The sequence below is a fragment of the Plasmodium gaboni genome, chromosome 10 (genome assembly GCF_001602025.1).
Source record: "Plasmodium gaboni strain SY75 chromosome 10, whole genome shotgun sequence".
Taxonomy (NCBI): Eukaryota; Apicomplexa; class Aconoidasida; order Haemosporida; family Plasmodiidae; genus Plasmodium; species Plasmodium gaboni.
In genome coordinates, this window is record NC_031490.1 from 1,042,119 (window position 1) to 1,058,196 (window position 16,078).

At 18.8% G+C, this 16,078-nt stretch overlaps 7 protein-coding genes across 7 annotated transcripts in view; 3 read left to right on the forward strand and 4 right to left on the reverse strand.

Annotated features, from left to right (window-relative positions):
• Positions 1 to 140: 140 nt before the first annotated feature.
• On the forward strand, positions 141 to 3,208 carry PGSY75_1028000 (putative methyltransferase; the record flags this gene model as incomplete). The annotated part of the gene is made up of 12 exons (XM_018786049.1): positions 141 to 345; positions 448 to 679; positions 840 to 1,051; positions 1,130 to 1,193; positions 1,289 to 1,404; positions 1,534 to 1,757; positions 1,910 to 2,127; positions 2,223 to 2,283; positions 2,387 to 2,452; positions 2,540 to 2,595; positions 2,713 to 2,847; positions 3,066 to 3,208. Coding segments are annotated over 12 exons (1,732 nt in total), but the record flags the coding sequence as incomplete, so codon positions are not given.
• Positions 3,209 to 3,537: 329 nt separating this feature from the next.
• Positions 3,538 to 5,412, forward strand: PGSY75_1028100 (protoporphyrinogen oxidase; the record flags this gene model as incomplete). The annotated part of the gene is made up of 1 exon (XM_018786050.1): positions 3,538 to 5,412. One exon carries the CDS (start codon positions 3,538 to 3,540, stop codon positions 5,410 to 5,412), a length of 1,875 nt encoding a protein of 624 aa, XP_018641667.1.
• Positions 5,413 to 5,962: 550 nt separating this feature from the next.
• Positions 5,963 to 6,787, reverse strand: PGSY75_1028200 (putative zinc finger, C3HC4 type; the record flags this gene model as incomplete). Its single annotated transcript, XM_018786051.1, has 1 exon — positions 5,963 to 6,787. The coding sequence occupies one exon, from the start codon at positions 6,785 to 6,787 to the stop codon at positions 5,963 to 5,965; it is 825 nt and encodes a 274-aa protein (XP_018641668.1).
• Positions 6,788 to 7,830: 1,043 nt separating this feature from the next.
• On the reverse strand, positions 7,831 to 8,781 carry PGSY75_1028300 (putative rRNA-processing protein EBP2; the record flags this gene model as incomplete). The annotated part of the gene is made up of 1 exon (XM_018786052.1): positions 7,831 to 8,781. The coding sequence occupies one exon, from the start codon at positions 8,779 to 8,781 to the stop codon at positions 7,831 to 7,833; it is 951 nt and encodes a 316-aa protein (XP_018641669.1).
• Positions 8,782 to 9,596: 815 nt separating this feature from the next.
• Positions 9,597 to 10,841, forward strand: PGSY75_1028400 (putative nucleolar preribosomal assembly protein; the record flags this gene model as incomplete). Its single annotated transcript, XM_018786053.1, has 1 exon — positions 9,597 to 10,841. The coding sequence occupies one exon, from the start codon at positions 9,597 to 9,599 to the stop codon at positions 10,839 to 10,841; it is 1,245 nt and encodes a 414-aa protein (XP_018641670.1).
• A 589-nt stretch (positions 10,842 to 11,430) lies between these two features.
• On the reverse strand, positions 11,431 to 14,136 carry PGSY75_1028500 (hypothetical protein; the record flags this gene model as incomplete). Its single annotated transcript, XM_018786054.1, has 3 exons — positions 11,431 to 13,759; positions 13,899 to 13,977; positions 14,103 to 14,136. 3 exons carry the CDS (start codon positions 14,134 to 14,136, stop codon positions 11,431 to 11,433), a joined length of 2,442 nt encoding a protein of 813 aa, XP_018641671.1.
• Positions 14,137 to 15,592: 1,456 nt separating this feature from the next.
• The window catches only part of PGSY75_1028600 (hypothetical protein), a gene marked incomplete at both ends in the record, with an annotated part of 1,547 nt that continues 1,061 nt past the window's right edge, over positions 15,593 to 16,078 (reverse strand). Inside the window, 2 exons of the mRNA XM_018786056.1 lie at positions 15,593 to 15,668; positions 15,808 to 15,993. Coding sequence (XP_018641672.1) covers positions 15,593 to 15,668; positions 15,808 to 15,993 — 262 coding nt within the window. Of the gene's footprint in view, positions 15,669 to 15,807 lie in introns of the transcript that reaches the window.

A 16,078-nucleotide genomic window follows, 5' to 3' on the forward strand; every position in this document is an offset into this window, starting at 1 on the left:
AAAAAAAAAAAAAAAGTGTTCTTATATTTGTATAATAAATGTGACGTTGGTTACATCCTGATTATAATATATATATATATATATACATATTTTATATGTTACATTTTCATTTATTTATTTATTTTTTTTTTTTTTTGAAGATATTACAAAAGAACATACAAAGTAACGAACATATTAAAGATAAATGGTATTGGTTTAAGGAATTGGGACTGTGATAAAATAAAAAATTTCATTTCTAAATTTGATGTTACTTGTATGATATATTTAATTGACAATGAAGATATGATTTATATAGAATTTTATAGAAAGAAGGACTGCACCTTTGTTTATAAATTTTTCAACGATGTAATATAATACAAATAAAATAAAAGAAAAGAATATTAAAATGTATAAATATTTATATATATATATATACATATATTTATTTTTATTTTTATTTTTTTGAAGACTTTGCCGACTGGGTCGACATGTAGTATATCTGATGTTAGTGCAGAATATGCAAATATAAAATACGAAATAAATAACAATGCTTGTGCAATTTATTCTTGTGATTATTCGTGCTTATTAAAACATAAAGAATATATTACCATTATTGATAATGTTCTTGATAAGAAATTATCTGATGAAATTCTTGAGAATTATAAAAATGAAAAATGGTTGATGTATACAAAAAATGATGGTACGACAATTAAAAAAAAATAATAATAATAATAAATAAAAATAAAAATAAATAAATAAATAAATAATTCTATATATTGTGTATATACAATTTTTATGATATTATATATTTTAATATCTTAATTTTTTCATTTTTTCATTGATTTATTTATTTTTTGTAGAGATCAATGTTGGATATTATTTCTGTAGAAATATTCCAAATAAAATATATAAATCTTACTGTATTTCAAAATTAGATTCTTTTTTTTCTCTAGAATTTTTAGAACGAATAACAAAAATATTTAATAATAGACAACCCAACCAAATTACTATATTAAACTGTCATCTCAAAAAAGCTATAGAATATGTTATTGAATCAAGTTATATTTTTGACGTAATAAAAATAAAAAATTAAGTGCATATGAATATATATATATATATATATATATATATGTGTATATTTTATATATAGGACGAAATAGCCTTTTTAGTGCTAGGCAACGAATTACCAATGTCATTTCTTGATATACGAAACAGTAGGATAACAACAAAAAAAAATATATATATATATATTTATATATTTATTTATTTATTTATTTATGTTTTATCTTTTTATATTATTTCATTGTAGAAGAAAAATTAAACCTTGTAATTGAGAGTAATACCCTTTTAAGAATTAAAGGGAAATTAAGGCATGAGATAATTTTTGGGATTCCAAAAAAAAAAAAAATTCAAATGCAAGATAAGGTAATAACAAAGAATTATAAGAAGAAAACAAATTGATGTTACTACATTGTAAAGGGATTTATCATAACATATTATTTTATTTATTTTTTATTTATTTATTTATTTATTTATTTATTTATTATTTTATAGCTTATGGATAGAAAAAATAGCTACCTCGTCATATTCAGGTTCATTAGAGAGGATAATATAGAAAACTTTGTAACGCAAAAGATTAAAAATAAAATACCTCCAAATGAAAAACAAGAAAAAGATTGTGTTCCTATTGATGTAAATGAATACACGTCAGAAAAATTAGAGAAGACGTATGTATTAGATGTTTACAACCAAATAGCTTTGCATTTTGGTCACACAAGGTAAGAACAAAAAGAAAACACACACACACATATATATACATATATATATATATATATATATATATTTATTTATTTACTTATTTATTTATTTATTCATTTATATTTTATAATTTGTGCAATTTCCTCCTTTTGAATAATATATTTTTTTATAGATACAAATCTTGGAAGAATGTAGAAAATATAATTAATGAAGAAAAAAAAGGGAATATAATTTTAGATGTAGGATGTGGAAATGGAAAGAATTTGCGTGAATCATCAAAATATTTTTATATAGGATTAGATTTTAGTCTTTATTTATTGATGCTTGCAAAGAAAAAGACGAACACGGATTTGTTGTTATCGAATTGTATAAACATACCATTAAGATCGAGTGAGAAACATAAAAAAAAATACATGCTCAAATGAACATATATATATATATATATAATTATATATTTATTTTATTTTATTTTATTTTATTTTTAGATTTGGCTGATTTGTGTATATCCATTGCAGTTATACATCACTTGGGTACACATGAAAAAAGGTAACATAAAAAAAAAAAAAAATAATAATAAATATATATATAAATAAATAAAGGAACAACATATATTATTACATTGTATATATATATTTATTTTACGTAATAGAAAACAAGCAGTCAATGAAATGGTTCGGTGCACGAAAGTTGGAGGAAGGATTTTAATATATGTCTGGTATGTAAAAGATAATATATACATATATATATATATATATATATATATTTATATATTTGTTATTTTTATTTTTATTTTTATTTTTAGGGCCTATGAACAACAAGAAAATGTCGTAGGAAATCGAAAATTTGATTCTCAAGATAGTAAGAGAAAAAGAAATATAAATTTAAGAAAATTGTTCAAGGTCTTATTAATTATAACTTTAATATATTTATATATGCAACTATTTATTTTTTTTGTTTTATTTTTCTTTTTTTTAGTATTCGTACCTTGGTACTTTCAACAACAATATAAAACAGAAGGACAAGATGATGACACCGGAGGAGGAGGAGGAGAAGAAGAACAACAAGAAAAAGAAAAAGAAGAAAATCATAAGTTTAAACCTGTAAAAAAAGGTAACATGTTTTTAAAATTTTGAAAATTAAATTAAAATATATATATATATATATATATTTTGATACATATCTTTATAAATAATTTATATTGTATATATAATTTGTAGTAGTTATTTTAAAATATAAAGTAGTACAAAAAAAAAAAAAAGGAAAACCTTATTGATACCATATTTTTTTATTTTTTTTTTTTTTTTATTTTTTTTTTTTTTTATTTGTAGATCTAGTTAAATTAGAAAGATATTACCATGTTTTTAAAAAAGAAGAATTATATGAATTATGTAATAGCATCGAAGGAGTAGAGGTTGAGAAATTTTATTTTGATTGTAATAATTGGGGAATTATATTAAGAAAATTTTTTTAATTTTTTTTTTGTGTAAATATTTGATATTATATATATATATATATATATATGTAATGTTTGGAATATTCAAAAAATTCATATAATAATATTTTCTTCTATTGAATGCATTAAGATTTATAAAGTATTTGTATATCTTTTCTTATTCTTATTGTTATAAAATTTTTTTTTTAATATATTAAAATATTAAACATAAAAAGAATATATAAATGTGTATTATATATATAATAGATCAAATTGTATTTCTTGAATGATAAATAATTTCCATTTTGTTATCAAAAATTTTTATATATATATATATATATATATTGATATTTTTTTAATTTTTCATTATGAATTCATATAAAAAATATGATGTGGCTTCACATAAAATTTATGATGTTATTTTAATTGGTGGTGGTTTATTCAATTGCTGCTTGTATTATTATTTAAAATTAAAAAATTCTGAACTGTCCATAATAATAATAGAAAAAGAAGAAAAGTTAGGAGGGTATATAAAGACATATACATATAATATGGATGATAAAAAGATATTAGTAGAGTTAGGTCCGAATATGTTTAAATTATGTAATGAAAGTTATAATTTAATTAATAAACTTAATTTACTTTCTAGTGTTAGATTATTAGATGATAAACTTATAAAATATATATATAATAAAAAACATCATAAATTATATCCTTTGTATTTAAATATATTTTCTTATTTATCTTTCCCTTTAATAAATATTTCAAATAAAATTAAATTACTCTTCAAATTAATATTTAAACAATATAAAAATTTAAATTCATATATAAATGATATATCTGTTGAAAATTATATGAAAGATAATTTCGATTCACAACATTATAATTTTTTACTTTTGCCTTTTATATATGGCTCGTGTGCAGGCAATGGACAAATATCTGCACTTTCCTTCTTTTCAAGAAATTTAAAGCTCTTTAATAATAAAGTGAATTCTTTATATATATGGAATGATAAAATTAAAAGGGAGAACCAAAATACAAATACAAATACAAATACGAATACAAATACACAATGTGTTAATAATAATTCTCTTATTTATCAACATTTGAATAATAAAAAAAAAAAAAAATTTTATTTATTTACACCATGTTTTAATTTATTTTACCTTTCAAATAATAACTCAAAAATGTTTCTATATATAAATGCCTTATACAATTATTACTATTCCTCAAATAAGAAGACAAAACAAAAAAATCTATTGAATTATATTTGTTACAATATTAATATTTTGTTGTTATATATGAAACAATTTTATATTAATATATTTAGTCATATTTCTATATTTTTAAAATGTACATACAAACTTTTTTACCCTTTTTTAATGTTACCTGATCTAGCCAAATGGACTAGCCATATTGATGAAGATGATGAAAAAAAAAAAAAAAAAAAAAAAAATTTAATTGGAAAAACTATTAGCTTTAAAAATGGTTTATATGAATTAATAGATAAATTAAAAAGTCATATGAATAAAGATTATATATTTACAAATCATGAAGTAGATTTTATTGAAAAGGCTTATAATGATTTATGGATGTGTAACATCAAACATGAAAAGCAAAATAAGACAATATATGGTAAAAACATAGTTTTAACTGTAAATTCGAAAATATGTTCTAATATTATGAGAAAGATTTTACCGATTAACATAAGAGATATACTTTTAAATTTTCCATATTCCAATATTATAAGTATATCATTATATTATAAGAAAAATGATATAAATATTCCTAACAACTTTTTTGGCTTTTTATCATCTGATAAATGTGCACATATCTTGGGATGTTTTTATATTAATAACATGTTTAAAGAAAGATGTAATGATGATAATACAGTATTGTTAACATTATATATGGGTGGATCAAATCATCCAAATGATATTACTTTAGATGAAAATGAAATTAAAGAAATAATTTCAAAAGATTTAAGAAACATATTTGACATAAATAATGATGCACAACCTAATATTTTAAAAATACATAAATGGAATGAAGCAATACCATTTTATTCATATAATTACGAGAAACTCTTAAAAATATTTTTGGATGAATTAAATAAATCCTCTTATAAAAATTTGTATGTCGATTCTGGATGGATAACTGGAACATCCATATCGGACAGGATAAGATCTGCACAGGATTTGTGCGAATATATCTTTTATCATGCGACTGATCAATCACAATAAAAATAAAACAATATATACATATATATATATATATATTTAGATATTTATATATTTATATATTTATATATTTATGTGTGTCCACATTTGTGGACATGTATTGATTTATTAAATTTATCATGACCTATCAGGTCAAGAATTACTTAATAAAAGGGAAAAGGAACAAACCTTCTAATTCCCTTCAAAAAAAAAAAAAAAAAAAATATATTTACCCTTATTATCCATTTGGAAATAATACAATTATATTTATTTCCATGTGCATAATTAAAGTATTCATTTTTAATAAAAAAAAAGTTTAATTTAAGAACCAAAAAAAAAAAATAAATATAAAAAAAAAATACATGTTAAAATAAAAATATTACATGTCAAAATAAAAACAAATGTAATAATATAAAACCAAATGTTATATCAATATTATAAAAAAAAAAAAAAAATTAAATCGACATAAATAAATATTGTGTGCACACACATAATATATATATATATATGTACATATATATTATGTACAGCTAGCCATTTTGTGCATTTTTTTTTTTTTTTTTTTTTTTTTACCTTAAACGTTCATAAAAACCCCTTGCGATGCAATAGGTGATTTGCAATTTGGACAGGTAGCACTTCTGATTAGCCACAAATCAATACAAGATTTATGAAAAGTGTGATTACATAATAACAATGTTCTTACACATTCATCTATTTGGAAATCATTTAAGCATATAGAACATTTGGATTCGTTTGAAATATTTTTGATATAATAAAATGGCAAATTTTCTATTTGTTTTAATCTTAATCCATTACTATAAATAAAAATACCATAGTCTCTCATTAAGTCAATATTATCTGTCCATCTTGAGAATACATCATCATTTTGCATATTGGTTATGGTCCTTTGATAAATTCTGGATTGATATTCGAGATATATAGATAGTATAATAAAAAATAAATACAACACAATCCATACATAGCAAAGTATAATCCAGAGAACAATAAACCAAGGATGATTATTTCTTGGTAAACAATTTGGAGTGTATTTCATAATTTGATATATCCATATTGTTCCTATAATATTCCAAATAATAAAAAAAGGAAACAGTATAAAGAGTACTAAGAAGCTAATATAAAAAGGTGGACTGTTTCTTCTATATATTATAAAATCATCATTTTCATTAATAAAATATTGAGCAACAAAATGAGAAAATCTGTATAATACAATAGAAATGAATGAAACAACAAGCCATAATTGTATAGGCTTATAACATTTAGAAAATTCATTCCATTGAACAAATATATCACCCACGGAATAACAAACTGATAGTATTAATATTAAATCGTTCAAACTTATACGTATTCTCAATCGTTCTCTTTCGTTTTCCTCCTCCATGTTTTTTTCTTTCTTTTAAATTTTATTAAAAATATTTTAAACGATTGGAGCTCATCTCACCATTACAAGTTTTCAAAAAAAAAAAATAAAATAAAATAAATATAAATGAATATAAATATATAAATATATAAATATATAAATATATATATATATATATATATATATATATATTTATATTAAATTGTATGTTACAGGAGGGATATAAAATTACAAAAAAAAAAAAAAAAAAATTCAAATATATATATATATATATATTTTATTTATACGTATAAATTTCAGTTTTCATAAAGTGAGATTATATGAACAAACTTATAATAAAATCTTAAACTTGCTAATTCTTAAAAATAAATAATAAATATAAGTACATATATTTATACTACTAAGTATTAAAAAAAAAAAAAAAAATATATAATAGTATTATTTATATGTGCATATATATGTTTATATTTTCCTTATTTTAAAGATCCATTATTATGGACATCTTACAATTTGCACTTCATATATAACTCTTTTTAAAAATAAGAACACACATATATATAATATATATATATATATTTATATATGTGCATTTCATAATATATAAATTATATTTAAAATTAATATTATTTCAATGAAGAAAAATTAAAGTTCCTTTTAAATAAATAATTAAATTGTATTCTTATGAGATGGAGTATCATACATATGTTAATATGTAATATATATATTAACATATGTATGTTTATTTATATTTTTCGTTCACCTTAAGAGTATTCTATATAAATGTATATCTTTATAAAAGTTTGTTTAATTATAATTAAAAAAATAAAATAAAATAAAATAAAATAAAATAACAAATATATAATATATAATAACAAAAAAAAAAAAAAAAAAAAAAAAAAGTAATAATAATAAATAAAATAAAATAAAAGCTATAAATAAATTAATGTATGAATGTTTAAATAATTGAATAAATAAAGGAATATATAAATGAACTAATATATAATATACCTTATATATAATATATATATATATATATATTTTTTTTTTTATGTTATTGCTTTGTTTTACTTTCTATTTTTATGTTTATGTTTTTTTTTAATTTTTTTATTTTTACTTGAATTTTTTGAGGATCCCTTCCTTTTATTATTGATGTTTTTTTTTTTTGTTAATTGTTTATTTTTGATAGGTTTATTTTTTTTTTCTTTGTTATTTAAATTTTTTTTTGCAGATTTGTTATCATGATCTTTTGAATGTTTTAAAAAGAATTCTTGTACATTAAGATTTTGTAAATTGTTTGTTTTTTTTAATTGATCAATTTTTAATAGATTTTGTTTTTTTTCTAGAGCTTCTTTATGACTTTTAATTTTTTGTGATCCACATTTTTTAAGGAATTTTTTATTAATTCGTTTAAGTTTATTAGTTTCTCTGATTTCAGCTTGTTCATGTTCTTTTAGAATTTTTTGTCTAATTTTTTCCATGTGTATATCTGACTTTAACATGTCAGCTAGAAAATCATATGGTCTATTAAAATTAATATTTAATGCTTGAAGTTGTTGTAAACCTTTAATAACATTGATATGTGTTATATGTTGTAATTGTTTTTCTCTTGATTCTGATATTCCAAATAATTCTGTTCTTTTTAAATAATAATATTCTGTACTAGTAATATCTAATGTTTCAATCCAACTATTTTTATTATTATTATTATTATTATGTTGATCATCATCATTATAATCTTTAAATTGTAATTTTATTTCTTTTAATTTTTTTGATAATAATATTTTATTTTCAAGAGATTTTTGTTTTTTTTTTTCAAAATCTTCTTGATTAAAAAGAATCTCATCATCTTCTTCATCTATATTATTATTATTATTATTAAATTCCTTTTTTTCTTTTTTATTTAATTTTTTTTTTTCCACATATTCAGAAGTACTATTTTGTGCTTGTTTTTTTTTCTTTTCTTTTAATGTTTTCTTCTTCAATGGTTTCTCAACACTTTTTTTGACTACCTTCATTATAAATATTAAACATATAAATATATAAACATATAAACATATAAATATATAAACATATAAATATATAAATATATAAATATTATTATTATATTTGTATTAATATATTATATTATATTATATATATATATATATATATATTTATTTATTTATTTATTTATTCACATTTACATATTCTTTATTTTTATTAAAGGTATGATATGGTTGAAATATAAAAATCTATAAATAAAATAATATTATAAAGTTTAAATAAAAAAAATAAAATAAAAATATAATATATATATATATATATTATGAAAGAAAAAAATTAAAAAAAAAAAAAAAAAAAAAAAAATATATATATAATTTTTATGGAATATATCCACATATATATATATATATATAAAATATGCATAAATTTTTTTTTTTTTTTTCTTAAAGGCTTATAAAAAAAAAAACAACAACATATAAAATATATATTATATTAATATGTATGATAATGATTGTTTTGATGTTTATTAATTTGTTTTTTCCACTTTTTAATTATATATATTATAACATATATATATAATATATTTTATTATGAATACATTTTTATAATTTTAATATATTTATTTATATATTTATATGTAATTGAGAAGATATAGATGGGTTAACAATATATATAAATATATATTATATATTATATATTTATTTATTAATTTGTTAATATATCTGAATCTTTTTAATATTTACATAAATATTTTAATATTTTAATATTATAATATTATAATATTATAATATTACATTATATTATAATTTTATATTTTTATTTATATTTTTATTTTATATTTTATAATATGGATGAATTAAATAAAGAAGAAATTGTGGATAATATTAAGAATGAGCAAGGTAAAACTCGTAAAGGTCAATTAATTTTGAAGAGAAGAGAAGGAGTTTATGAAGAGGGTTCTAAATATTGTTTATTTATTTGTAGTAATAAAAGATCTTTAATATTAAAAAACTTTATGCATGATATATATAATATTTATAAACCTTTAACTTGTTATATGCCTAAAGCACATCCAAATTTATCAAATATAATTGACAAGATAGATAAACTAGTTGATATATGTATTCATAATAATTGTTCTTTTTTTTTTTCTGTATTTTCAACAAAAAAAAAACCTTCAAGATTTATTATTGGAAGGTTATTTAATAATAAAATATTAGATTATTATGTTTTCAATCTTTTGTCATATATACCCTTAAAATTATTCTCACTATCAAAAGAAATATTATATGATACAAAGCCTTTAGTATTAATTCAAGGAGATTATTTTGAAAAAAATGAAACAAATAGGTATGTAAAAAATATCTTATTCGACTTTTTTAAGCATAAAAATGTTGACTCCTTTTCTAAAAAATCAATACAACGTTTGATTGTCATAAGTGCATATCAGAAGAATGACTCGAGTGTGAATGTAGCGTCTGACACTAAAGAGGAAGAGGACCACAAGAATAATAATAATAATAAAAACAACTCCACACATCATAATAATAATAAAAACAACTCCACATATCATAATAATAATAATAATAACCGTCTTGATGATAGTTCTAATTATGATGATGATGCAACACTACAAGTAACAGAAGATGCCATGAGCACTACAAAAGAAAACCTCAATGATTCCTCAAAAAATATAGAAAATATTTTCAACAACTTGAATACAAATAAATTTAATACGCACCACAAACATGACGATAAAGATAAGAAGAACGTATATGTTATATCATTTAATCAATATTTAATTACAAAAGAATTTTTTAATATAAATAAAGAAAATGAACAACGTCCGAAGCTACAAGAAATAGGACCAAGGTTTGAATTCACCTTAGAAGAAAACTACAAAACACCTGAATATAATTTATTTCAAGAAGCATTAAGAAACGTAAAAAAACAAACCAAATCAAAAATTAAAAATACACATGTCGATGAATTTGGTCATAATATTAAAAAGGTTTATATACAGAAGCAAAACTTTAATAAGCTACATACAAAGCATACAAAATTTGTTAAGAAAAATAAATTCAACACATAATTGTAAAAATAAAATTAAAAAAAAAAAAGACATATTTCTTAATACAACACATTTTTTTATAATTATGTGTTTAAAGAAATAACCATAAAAGTTTTATATTTCACATCTTTTATGCAACCATTCTGATATATATATATATATATATATTACATTATGGTTTTAATTTATTTTATATTTTTATTTATTTTTTTTTTTTTTATTTCAAAATGAACACTTTAAACCTTTTAATTACAAAAAAAAAATTTTAAAACACACAAAAAAAAAATAACAATAAAATGAATAAATAGGATGAATATATAAATATATTATAATAATAAATTAAAAAAATTATGACAACAAAGGGATAAGTAATTGAAGGGAAGTATTTATTTTATAAATAAATTAAATGAAAAAAAAAAAAAAAAAAAAAAATTCTAAATTATTGAATAAATATTTTACACACATAAATATATACACACATATATATATATATACATATATATATATTTTTATTTTTGTGATAATTCCCTTTTGGGGTGTCCTTTTATTATTCCATATATTCATTTTACTTATATATTTTTTTTGACCCCCAAACGTTCTACAACATAATTTATATAACACCGTTTATATTATAACCAATTTTCTTTAATGTTTTTCTGATTGACAATACACGTAATACCTGTTCATTTGTCCAATTCAACATGTCTACATATTTACTTATTAATATATTTTGAAGAATAGATTTTTCATTTATTATTTCTTTGATTAAATCATCTTCAGCATATGGTATATCATTCAAGGAAATTTTTAATTTTTTAAGAAGTAAAGCTAGATTAGTATTAATTTGATTTGTCATCAAATTATTGTTGTTGTTGTGATTATTATTGTGATTTATTTTATTTTTTTTTTCTTCTTCTTCTTCAATATTAATACATTTAATTTTTATTTTATTGTCATTATAATTACTTTCTTCAGGATTATTTTTTCTATCTATTAATTTGATTCCTCTTCTTTGATTATTATTGTGATTTATTTTATTTTTTTCTTCTTCTTCAATATTAATACATTTAATTTTTATTTTATTGTCATTATAATTACTTTCTTCAGGATTATTTTTTCTATCTATTAATTTGATTCCTCTTCTTTGATTATTATTTGTATGTTTCATTTTGTTTATTAATTTATTTGGAACATTGTCACTTCTTAAATCGGTCTTGTTTCTATACAGTTGTTGTTTATTGTTAACATTATAATTTGTTGAGTTATATAAATGAGTGTTCTCATTATGGTTTTTGTTTTCTTTACTTGATTTTAATAAATTATTATTATAATTATGTAATTGTGTATCTCCAGCATTTTCATCATTTTTATCATAGTTAATATTATTTCTGTTAACGTCTTTATTTTTATTGAAGCCATATAGTGGTTTAGGCACACCCTTTTGAAACATATTATTATTATTATTGATATTATTGATATTATTGATATTATTGATATTATTGATATTATTATTATTATTATTATTAATATTAATATTTTTTCCCATGGGCATATTAGTTTTATTTTTTATGTTCATTCGATTATTTCCATAAAAATTTCCTTTCCTTTTGTCCAATGGTATAACTATATTTCCTGATCCAATCATATTATTATTATTATTTATACTATTAATATTATTTATACTATTAATATTATTATTGTTGTTGTTTCTTGATGAGTCATTTACTTTTATACATTCTTGCATTGAAGATTTATTTAGATAATCTTTTTTTTGTTTATTTTTTATTCGCATGTTATTAAATTGGTTATGATTATTCATACCCTTCATATTATTATATTCCATACTTGTATCATTATTCATATTATAAATATAAGGTTGATAGTTATTATATAAGGGTTTTTTGTTTACATGGGTAGCTTTTTTATTTATTAAATTATGATGGTAATCATCACCATAATTATAATCATCACCATAATTATAATCATCATCATAATCATCATTATTATTATTATTATTATTATCATATATTATATTATCACTATTAAATGTATTATCCATACCATCTATCACAGAATTGTCATTTATTCCATTTTGATTTTCTTCTACACTTATTACATCTTCATTTATAATTTCTTCTTCATATTGTTCAGATGAATCATCACAAGAATAATTTTCACTTTCATCATCCACGAGAGCTTTAGGTTCATTAAAATTTTGGACTGTGGACTTTTTATCATTCATACAGATATATTGAAAATAATTTTTCATTTGATATAAATGACTCTCTTTAATTTCTTCATTATCTAAAGGACTTATTTCTACATTTAATATACCCAAAAGAAAAAGAGCATGCACCAAGGAATAATAAATAGTTTTATTTTCATCTAACATTTTAATAGCTGTTTGAGGATCCATACGTACTAACTCTTGAATTCTAATTATTAATAATACAACTTCTTGCATGCTCATATTTTCTAATATAGATAGCCCTTCTTTTGTTATATCTCCATTTTTGTTGATAATTTTTATATATTTTTTTCTTCCTTTCTTTTTTTTTAATTTAACATTATTGTAGCAAATATTATCATTTTTATTTGTGCCATTGGTATCATCAAAAATGGATTCGTTTAAATTAAATGCCTTATTTGTATTAGGTTCTTCTTGTTCACAAGGGGAGCTCTCTTTCTCACAATTTTGACGATGTTCATCATATTGGAGATGTTCATCATATTGGAGATCGTCACCATTTAGATGATGATCACTATTTACATTATCATTGATGTTACTATCACTTTCATTCTCTTCATCAATAAGTTCAATAAATATATCCTTATTTTTTAATTTTTTATTTTTTACATATTCTTGAATATCTATTTCGTTACTTTTAAGTCCCACATAGCCATAACTACTTTTTATACCACAATGGGTACTATATAATCTACAAATATAATATATATATATATATATATATATATATATATGATGTTATAAAGATTATAAGACAAACATTTTCATAACATCCATATGTACATATATTTTTATTTTTTTATTTTTTTTTTTTTATATTTTTTTCTTACTTGCAATGGCTTATTTCATGGTCAGGCAAAAAATATTCCTTCATTTCATTTTCTGAAACATCCAATGGCAAACCTGATACTATATAAAGATCAAAAAGAAAAATTTAAAAAAATAAACACAAAAATATATATATATATATATATATATATATATATGTATATATTCCTTTTTATTACATATATTTTTTTATCTTATCTACTTACCAAAAAATAAATTGACCTTTTGATTATCATTCATTTATATCCAATATTAATTCGACATAAAAAAATAATGATCTATATTTAAAATAATTCTTCTTCTTTTTTTTTTTTTTTTTGTTATTTAATCATATTTTAAAATAAAGGGACCAAAAGTAAATCTTACAAAATTTACTTTCTGATTACTAGGTAAAAATTTATTAACCTTTCATTTTTTTCTCCTTCAATTTTTACAAAAAAAAAAAAAAAAAAAATAAATTAAAGAAGTACGGAGATATTAACAAAATGTTTTTAAAATTTTATAATAATTTTGAAATGTCGTATTATTATTATTATATATATATGTATATATTAATATATATATATATTTTTTTTTGTTCGTATAAAAAATATTTATTTATATATACTATATAATTATATATATAAATTCATCAACTATATATAAAAAAAACATTATGTACATTTTATTATAATAATAATATAAACAAATACTCATAAATATATTTTTTTTATTTTTATATAATTAATATTTCATATTGTCATTATAAATTAAAAATATTTCATTCCATATTTTTTTTATTTTTTCTCTCTTAATCGTAAAAAATAAAATTCATGCATCACATTATTATCATATATAAATAATTATATATAAATAATTATATATAAATTCTTTTTATAGCTTTAAAAAAAAAAAATAATAAAATAATAATAAAATATTCCTAATAAAATATGAAACATTTTTTTTTTTTTAAGGTGTTATAAATAAATCATAAATAAATATTAAGAGCAAGGAAGAAAAAATGTTCCCAATCATTTGAAATATAAAAAATGGACAAGTTTAATGTTATAAATATTTTATTTGTCTGTTATTATTTTTTTTTTTTTCCTTTCACTTTATAATTATATTGATTAAAAAAAGTGAAACGAAAATATATATACATATAAATATATATACATATATATATATATATATATATATATATGTTTTATACTATCATTTAAATAGTGTAATACATAAGCATAGATATTTAACATTTACAATATAATATATGTGTTTATAATTTATATTCATTTTATTGTTTTAATATAACAATGAAAATTTTCAAAAGTTCTATACATATATATATATATATATATATTTATATGTATAATATATTTATATATGCTTTGTATTAATAAATGATTCAATATAAAGAAAAAACTCATCATATGTATAAAAAGAATCTTTATAATTTTTAATGTCTTATTAATAACATTAATTAAATATTATAAAATGATAAAATATAATGATTAATTGGAAAATAACAAAAAAAAAAAAAAAAAAATTAATAATTTTTATACGACATTTTGCTATTAATTATTATTATTAAAAGAAAAAAAAAAAAATAAAATAAAATAAAAAGAACACATTTGATATATTTTTTTTTTTCAAATGTGATATAATATTATATATAACATATGTGAAAAAATAATTCATTAAATATTTTTTATAATATTTATACTCTTCTTTGTTTGAGTTTTTCTAGTAATTCGTCATTACATGTTGGTAAAATTGGTTTAGCTCCGATTAAGCTGAAAAAAAAAAAAAAAAAAAAAAAAAATGTTATAAATCTATATATATAGTACAGACATATATGAGCATATATTATTATATATAATGTGTAACAAATACGTGCACATATATATACACATATATATATTTCATTCTTACAATTTCTTCTTGGGTTCATTTTGTGTTGAATTTTCTTGATCGTTGTTATCCGTTTCACCTTGTATTATAGGTGTTTTTATTTCGTTTCCCTCGACATTTTTTTCCGTATTCTCAAAAGAATTTATATTGTCATTAACCCCTCTACCTTTATATACTTTTTGAAGCCTTTCGTTTTTCATGATAATTCTATAAAAAGGTATATTTGTAAATATAAATGAATAAAATAAAGTCGGCATGTGAATGTGATAGGTAAATTTCAATGCACATACGT